This window comes from Humulus lupulus, chromosome 8 (genome assembly GCF_963169125.1).
Source record: "Humulus lupulus chromosome 8, drHumLupu1.1, whole genome shotgun sequence".
Lineage (NCBI taxonomy): Eukaryota > Viridiplantae > Streptophyta > Magnoliopsida > Rosales > Cannabaceae > Humulus > Humulus lupulus.
In genome coordinates, this window is record NC_084800.1 from 7,231,805 (window position 1) to 7,241,491 (window position 9,687).

The 9,687-nt window shown below is 30.3% G+C and overlaps 1 protein-coding gene across 1 annotated transcript; it reads right to left on the bottom strand.

Moving 5' to 3' along the window:
• Positions 1-2,624: 2,624 nt before the first annotated feature.
• LOC133794391 (mediator of RNA polymerase II transcription subunit 6) lies at positions 2,625-5,638 on the bottom strand. Its single transcript, XM_062231611.1, has 5 exons — positions 5,236-5,638; positions 4,610-4,784; positions 4,232-4,301; positions 3,683-3,792; positions 2,625-3,140 (listed from the first exon to the last, which is right to left on the bottom strand). Exons 1-5 carry the CDS (start codon positions 5,472-5,474, stop codon positions 2,979-2,981), a joined length of 756 nt encoding a protein of 251 aa, XP_062087595.1. The 5' UTR covers positions 5,475-5,638; the 3' UTR covers positions 2,625-2,978.
• Positions 5,639-9,687: the final 4,049 nt, after the last annotated feature.

A 9,687-nucleotide genomic window follows, 5' to 3' on the forward strand; every position in this document is an offset into this window, starting at 1 on the left:
GTGCGATGTTCTAAATGCCTACAATATACACTGTAATAGTGAAAAATTATAATTTATAAATATCTACATGCCGAAACCAACTTTTGTCAACACCAATGTCAACACCGTAATCTTTCACTCTATAAAAAATAATATTTTTCTAAATCATATATAAATAAGGTTATTTTTCTTAAATTATTTAGTATACTAATAGTTTGTGGTCCTAGGCCTGCCCTGCATGTAGTCAGGATCAAGTCTGAAAAGTAATGTGATAGTGTTTTCAACAAAGTATTTTTTTAAGTGAAACCGTACAACTTTTAATGGAAGATTAATAATATTGCTACATTAGTGTGTGCATATTTTATGTGTAAGAATGTGTCTTAATCATTTACCACCCTTTGATAAATAGGGTGGAGCAAATCCAATGTGGCAATCTGAATATTTTTAGAAAATTATTAAAAGATATTTTTAAAGAAAATAAAAGGGAAGGGCAGGACAAAAATTTATTAAACATTTTCAAGGAAAAGAAATTTCAATAATTGAAGTGAGCTTTCATCCATATAGTTGACCAACTTATTAATTAATAGTAAATAATTTCACTCGTTATATAGACCCTTTTCAAAAAAAAAAAAAAAAAAAAACTCGTTAGACTGGTTTAATTTTGCAAAATAATTGTAATAAGGTTATGAAATTAAATTAAAACGCGTGCTGTGTAATATTCAGTCATTAATTGGACATAAAATTGGTCGGTTTTGATTTGTAATATATAACCGAAAGGAAAGCGTGACACAAGGCAAAGAAAAGGTGATCGCGCACTATTTCTTAATTATTAATCAAATCATATAATTAAAAAATGTGTCATGTCAGTAATAATTGTTACACTAAAATTATAGATTTCAGTATTATTATCGTAAAAAAAAAATTTAGATATTAAAGTGTAATTTTTGAAATTTTTTTATTATTATTGCTACTAATATCCTAATATAAAATAACAAAATACTTTTTAGTATCTCATAAAATTTGTTGGTATATTGAATTTTGTTTAAGTTTGATTAACCAATTATAAAAAATAAAACAAATAACTTATATAGGTTGCGTTTGGTAAAATTTTTGTTTTTAAATTTTAAAATATATTTTTGTTTTATATTGTTTGATTTTTATAAAATAAAAATAAGTTTGGTAACCATTTTTGTTTTTCAGTTTTTTAAAAATAAAAGTATAAATACGTTTGGTAACTTTTATTTTTATTTTTTGTTTAAAAAAAATATTTTTTGTGACTACTATTTATTATTTTATATAAAAAATAAGAAAAAATATCATATTAATAATATCCAAATAATCTCAAATTTCAAAACTTAATATTTATCAATGAGACAACACAAAATCAATAAAGTCTACATAGTAAAATAAAAACGTATGAACTGATAATTATCCAAACTTAAAGTAAATATTAAACGAGTCATAATAATCAACTAATATCTTTACTCAATCTCACTATCGTCGACTAGATCTTCATATATGATCAACATATTCTACATTTTATTGAAGAGTAAAAGATTTCAAAGCAGAGAGACAATTTTAAAACTTCAACAATGAATGCTGAGTAATAATGAGTATAACTTAACCATATAAAGACATCACGACCTAAAAAATGTCAACTACACTTCCAAAGTAATACTGAGTATATTAATCTCATATCTAGCCTTCTCTCTATATGCAAACCACTCAAACCAAATATAAATCCTCATCTTGCATTGATCTACACCATTAAACAAGTTAAACCAAACACTAGCTCAATCACGAATAAATAGAAATTAAAACCCCAATTTAAAAATTAGCATTATAGTGAAAAAGAAAGATGCTAGCAAAAAGACCATGAACTAACCACAAAGAAATATTTTGAAAACATATTATACACATTTTCATAATCATATATAGACATGGGAATTGAATAGTAAGACTAAAGGGTACAACCATTAGGGGTTTGAGAAAGACTGATTTTTTGAGAAAAAATTGGATATAGTTCCTGTTCGGAGTTCCTTGACGTCAACAGCCAAAGCCTCAGAGTTGAGACCCAAATCACAGAGAGCAATGAACACATAGAGGATATGACGATCAAGCACTGTGTCAAGTATATTGGACAAAAGAGAAGATGGAGGAAAATCATAAACCCTATTCCCAAACAAAATCAGAAAATGAGATTGGGAAGAAAAAGAAGAAGAAGAAGAAGAAGAAATATGAGGGAGAGACATGAAAGATATCAGGGAAAAAAGAGAGTGGTGTACCTGAAGAAAACTTAGAGAGATCTATGGGAAGCTATTGAAGCTTGAGAAAGCTCTCTGCGCACGAGCTTGAGAGGGCAGAAATAAAAATTAGTTTAAATTTTTTTAAAAATATGAAAATGGTGTTTTGAAAATTTGGTAAATTTTAATTAAAATTTTAAAAATTTAAAAATAATATTAACTTACCGAACATATTTTTCGGTTTTGTTGTCAAAATTTTTATTATTTAATAAGAAAACTATTTAAAAACATTTTACCGAACAGGGAACAAGTTTAGCTCGATTTCAACGACAATTTGATCATCGTACGACAAATCATAAGGTGCTCGAGTACTTATCATTTTGATAAATGCCATAAACTATATACAACCAGCAAATTTATCGCGCAATCGACTTTCATTTAGCCCAATTAATAGTCACGCAATTACAGTATGTGGACTGGTGATATTGATGTGGAATATTAACATGCTATGTAAACGTAAATACTAGCAAACCCATACGTAATGGAAGCGATTAAAGCATACAATTTTAATAGCATTCTAATCTTACAGACCCCAACTTTTTTTTTTTACTAAGATAAGAATGAGGAGCAGAAACAAAACTCTAACAGAGTCCAAAAGAAAAAGGCCTAGGGGTTAACTGATATTTAAAGTTGTAGTGATTAATTTAGCTTCAGATCTTTACATATATACTTCTGGTATGATGCGGCACCTCTTATTCAGAATTTCATTCTTTTAGCTGGGCCTTGATCAATGATGGGGTCAAGGAGAGGTGGTTGTGCCTCCCCCGTTTGCTGGGTTTCAGGGCCATTTTCCGATTCTGTGTTTGTGAGGGGGATGTAGCCTTCTGGAAATGGTGGTGGTGGTGGGGCTGGCGCTAGCTGCATAATTGCCAAGTGACCTCTCAGTAACAGAATAGTTGTGACATAGTAATAACTGGACAAAACAAACTGAAGTTTATTTATCTACTTAATTTTATTTATTTAACAAGCAGTAATGAATTAAAAGCCCAAGAGTTTACAGTAATTATCTTTAATCAAAGCAGAATTTGGGAATTTTTAAAAGAAATATCGCAATATCATCTCAAATTTCAAGTCAAACTCTGCAACATGAGACAACAATATCAACAATGACAGTCCTTCATGATAAGTAGATAAAAAATATACGACAACAAGCATGCAATCTCAAGTCTCACCCCAGCAAATAGCAATGTAGATTTAACCTTACGCTGAGTCAGTCTGAACTCTAGACAAACAGTTAATAATGGGATCTAAACACAGTCGACATGTAATGTATATTTCAAGCATCTACACTACTTGATAACATTTCCTAGACTTTTCCTCTTAAAAGGATACGTCTTCTACTGCTATGAGTTTACAGTACTTTTTCACAACTGTTATATGGGAGAATGTATGATAATTACCTTGCGTTGTAGGGACGCAATAATATGATCAATTCGCTTTATGTCCTTAAATTCGATTGTCTCTTTGGCAACCTTTGGTTCCAAAGCTGCATTGTCATTTTCGGAATCAACTGCATCACACATGACATAAGTTTAATTAAAATTTTCAACACAGAGCTAATAATACCTTTCATATTCTACCACTTGCCTTAAAATTTTCAAATTCAAAAAAAGCGAAGCACCAATTGAACTTATTACTTGCTGATACTGGAAATTAAAAAATATAACAGCAAATGCATACCACAGAATAAATACTATCAAATTAAAGTTAAACGGTCTATGCACCCTTTCAAATGCCAAACATACCATTTGAGTATATAACTTGTCTAGAGAACTTTCCCTTTGGACAATATAGATTTATTTGAAATGGAACCTATTATATTAAAAAGACTTTCCATATAGGTATATGCAATGTTTTGGTGCATATATTGTGTGTACATATCATTAGTCTATCTTTATCTTAAAACTTTTAAAAAAAAAGTGGGAGGCAAGTCCAATAAGATGTCTTACCATATCCTATCTTCTCTGACTTTGAGGCAGCAGTTGTAAAGGCCTTTGATATGTAGTAGAGAGCACGCCTCTGCAACATTTATAAACAATCCACATTAAACATATTGCCCTCTAACTGCCAAATTACTTTGTGGAGCTGCAATGCAGTTTTCCATATATCTGAAGTTCACATGTTGTGCTTACTTCAAAACTAAGAGAACAAAACTAACAATTGTATCCAAATTACTTCAAATTAGGCCCTGCTACACATGTAAAAAGTCGCACCATTGGAAGTTTCCAGTGATACTGTGGTGCCTCAAATAAACTTATAAAGAAAACATTGATAATTATAGACTTAAAAAGATAACAATATAACTTTGTAATTAAAAAAGCACCTACAACTCGAGCAGCAAAAACATTGCAAAGCTGTGGTGCTTGGTAAATCGACCCATCCAAAACATAATAAGTCAGCATCGGTGTAATTTTCTCAGGTCCATCCCTCTTCTGCTTACGGAAAACAAAAAGATGGGGCTCCATAACTTCACTCAACATGAATTCTATGCCAGTAATTTTCCTGTGAACCAAACATATTACTGTCATCAACTCTCCTTTGTCCAAACAATTTGGAGTCAATCTCTTGAAGTAAAAAATCTACATCGTCCAAAGGGAATGTTCTCCAGACAAGTTTTATACATTGCATTACTCAATAGACCCAAAATGACAGAATTCAATTCAAGTCTATCCAGTAAAGGTGCAACCAAACTCTGAGAGTTATGCGTCTCAAATTAAACCAGAGAATGGACCAGAAACACTCTGCTCCAAATATTCAAATGATCCGAATGAAGAAAAAAACCTAATAAATTTCAGATTTCCGCTTTCAGATATGTTCAACATCATTAAAAAAAATAAATTTATAATTCAAAAGTTTCCCTCTTTATTTCAATTAAAGAAAATTTCCTTGCATCAAGCCTAATTAAAAAAAAATCAGCAGAGAGAGAGAGAGATAGAGGGAATTAAGAAATTACGAGAGTTGAGAGAGGTCGAGAGGATGAATGGAGCGCATGCGAAGCTGTTCATTGTTGCAGGTATAGTCGTAGAAGGGGGATAAAGCGAAGTAATCGAAGACGAGATTGCGATCCAGCGGATATGAGTTCAGCCATAGTTGGTCCCTGAAGCATATTCCGGTCATGTCTGTTCCCGGGGGAGGTGGCGGTGGCGGAGGGCCACCGTCAATGCCCGGTGCTCCCACTGGTGGCGTCGCCATTTTCGTTCGCAGACTGTTTCGCTGCTTGATCCTAAGAAATTAAAAATAATAACCGGATAACCAGGATTCGTATCTTGGGAATGAACCCACGACTGGGTCACTGTTCAATAGAATTAAAGATGAAGAAGGTGGAGGCATTTACTGTCGTTTACTACAATATGTTGTTTATCTATAACATATATAAAAAGATGAACAAGGTTTTGTCCTTTTCTACTTTTCTATTTTATCTTAATTTAAATAAAAAAATGTATGATAATTTTAATACAATATTTGTTTAGTTTTTTTTTCCAGGCAAATGGAGGACACCTTTTGCCTGCCTTTTCCTATTAGTCACTGACACTTTTAAGCAACTTCTAGATAAATAAATAAAAAATAAAAAATCTTGAACATTTCTCTCTCTTTCTCCTCTACCCTATCTCACTTCTTTCCTCTTTTCCAACCTCACCCTCTCTTATAGGGCTGAACATTGGGCGGGTTGGTCGGGTTACAATGCATTTTTACCCGTTCAATGTCATAAACGGGTTAGCAAAAGTGACTCGTAACTTGCCCAATTAAGAATTTTTTTTTTAACCCGTCCAATAATTTGGGCGGGTTGGTCGAGTTAACCCGCCCAAACCGAAATGATATTTTTTTTGGCGGGTTGGTCAGGTCAACCCGCCCAAACAAAAGTGGTATTTTTTTTTTAACATTTTTGTAATTTCTTTTCTTTTAAATACTAGTACTAATAGTGTGAAGTTTATATTTTTAAACTTAAAACAATATTTTAAATTTATAGTAAAAAAATTAAAACAAAACTTAACTAATTTATATATTTATTTGAATATATTAAAAATAATAAATTCTTAATTGGGCGGGTTGGGTTATATTGGGCGGGTTGATAATTATTTTCAACCCGCCCAATGTAACAATTGGGCGGTTTAAATTTTGGTCGGTTTATTCGGGTTGTGTTTTTTGGCGGTTTTTTCAGGTTGGTTTGGGCGGTTTATTCGGGTTGGGCGGGTTGTAAATTTTTTTGCACAGCCCTACTTTCTTACCATCCAACCTCATCTTCTTCATCTTAAATTCCCTATAAGTGAGAGAAGAGAAGTATATGTGAGAAGCTCTGCATTTGAAGACTCCATAAGAGTGTGCCAAAGAGCTTAGTAAAACAGAGGAAAAATGAAGTGAAGTGTTGAACAATGAGTGAATGAATAGCTCAACCAAGAAACGTTGAGATTCTGTATATTATATACTGATAGAGAGAGTACAAGCTCAATGAGCTGTTACAACAGAATCAGTTACAAAGCTACTATTACAGATAACCAAAATAACAGAAAGTTGTTACACACTCAACCGAATAGAGCAGTTAGTGACTAGGCTCAATATCATTAGTTTGGTCATGTCTAATAGACTCCCTCAAACAAAATACCAGGTGCGTTTTCTTGTGTTCTATGGTTGATTTTGGAATTTGAGTGAGTAATTTTGTTGGGCAAATGTCTCATTTGTAGTTTACGAATTTGATACATTTGAAAAAATGACTTTTTTTTTTACTAATTTTTCGCATGCAAGTTCAAATGAACTTCTGGGTTTTCTTTTTCTAAGAGAAATATCAAAAAACATAAACATGAAAATGAGAAATTTGTGCCTATTAGAGCTCTCATTGTCTTTCTATTGCTCTCTTCTATGCTCCTCCTCTTCTAGTCTTTCTTCTTCAACATTTTTCTCATTCATGAAAAGATAATTTTTTTGTGTCTTTTTGAGAGTATTTTCCATCTGGGTATTAATCTCTTTCATGTATTTTTGGAGAGTGAAAGATTTATTTTCTAGCTGGGTTGAATATGAGGTGGGTATACAGTTATAATGGGATCGAGTTCTGCTAATTAATTAGTAAGAAAATTTAGTCTCACCTGGATGTTTTATTTCCCAACTTTAGTTCATCAGAAAACGACAACGATTTTGATAGATAAAAAGGGGACGAAGGAAACGACATTTTTCTTACAAACGACACAGATTTAAACAGCCCAAGCTCCTGGGACATTTTCAGAAAATGCAATGGACAAACGACATGTTATTTAAAAAACGACAATTAAGAAAAACAACAAAGTATCAATTTTTTTTGTTGCAAAAATGTAGATTAATTATCTTTTTTAGTAATGAAAACTCCATTAAAGAAAATAAATATAATATCATACAATCTAAAATTATTAAAAATTCTGAAAAAAGTCAAAATAACATCTAACTAGTAACATTATATTGAACAAATTGTCATTCCATTTTAAAAACATGCTCAACTAATCTATCAAGCGCGATCATTTAAAAAAAAAATCAACGGAAATATAAAAAACAATAAATGAAAGACGGCAATTATATTATATGAGAAGACAACTTTATTTTTATTTTTAAAAGAGGAGAGAATTATTGTAAAATTTCATGTAAAAAACTATTGTGAAATTGACGAATAAATAAATAAATAAGCATTGACTGTTCAAAGAAAATAACAAAACACCAAATGTTGAATTATAAATTGTTAAATTTAAATCGTATAAAGTTCTCATAATAATAATAATAATAATAATAATAATAATAATAATAAAGATATCAAATTTATTTAAAATAATGTATTACAATTAATGAAACTATTATTTTAATATAAACACGATGATTGTTTTTCAACTAAAATTCTCTGCGACGAATCTAGATCTCTTCTATATAAAAATATGTAGATAACATAAATTTTTAGTTTTAACGGTATTTTATATATTTTTTCGTTAACTTTAACAGAATATTTTTATATTTAATAGAATATTCTTATAATTAACGGTAGATTGTAAACATGACTTAAACTTAAATAAAATTAAATAATTCAATAATTAAACAAATTAAAATAAAATATTTTAGAAATATTTTCCTATATATATGTTGATTATATATAATAATTTAAAAATAATAAAACCATATATTTAATAACTTAAATAAAATTTAATTAAACTTAAACTTAATATTATATATTAAACATATAATATATAATCTTTTGTTGTCACTGTCAATATCAAAAACAAGAACAAATATAAACTTAAACAAAAATAAATAAATAAAATAATTTAAATAAAATATTTTAAAGATATTTTATGATAATTTAAATAATTAAATCATATTTATTTAAAAATAATAAAGACATACATATCATTTTTTTTATCTTATAAATTTGTGTGATAGTTTATTTTTTGATCAAGTGATTGAAGCTCTTTTTCTTCATCAAATTCACTAAAGAACATTGTCACCAAATGATATTGTGAGATACATTAGAAACTAAAAATAGTTGAGGCATGTATACTGTAGAGTCCAAGAACTTTACTTAGCTAGTTAGATAGTAGTATTTATAGTATTATCTTTATGACTGTGGATTTTTGGTTCAGACCGGGATTTATTTGGACACTCATAGTAGTACTTGTAGATTTTCTAAGTTTAAACTATAGTTTAAGAATATTAATTTTAACCTAAGGTTTGATTAATATGACTGATATTGAGGATAATATTTATTATTCTATAAGGTTTAGATAAGAACCAATAGGATTTTAACACATGTTATGTATGGGTTTAATAATGATTAAGTATTTTGAGGATTTAATTTATTAAGGGTAAAATTTGAATGCTCTAAGGTCAGTCAGCAGCTTTGAAAACGTTGGAGGGCTTAGTCAAGGCTGTTTACTCAATTTGAATTAAGCTAAAAATGTGTAATTTCATGTTTAAATAATCAGCGTATGCCGATATATCGCAGCTATAGGGGGCGATATATCGCAGTACGAAGATACGGAAAACACGAAATGATGCACGTTTGCATCGGGCATAATGGTCCAGGCGATATATCGCCTCCTACAGCATATTTTGAATGTTTTCAAAATCGTTTCCCATTCAAACCGTCAACCTCTTGATAAGTCCAGCACCTTTCTGAACGAGTCTTCAGCCTCTGCTGAACGATAATTCAAATTATTTTCACCTAAAAAGCCATTATTTTTATTCAAGTTAAATTAAGATCCTTTCATTCCTAAACTCTATAAATAGGACCTAGTACCCAACCATTATTCATCTTTTACTCTAAGTTCAGAGGCTGCAAGTTGCTAGGTGAGTGTGAGAGTGTAAACACTTGGGTTGGGAATCATAAGCTTGATCATCATAAGCTTATCAAACATTTGAGAAGTAAGATTTTATAGCATTTCGGTTCAAGGTTTAGATT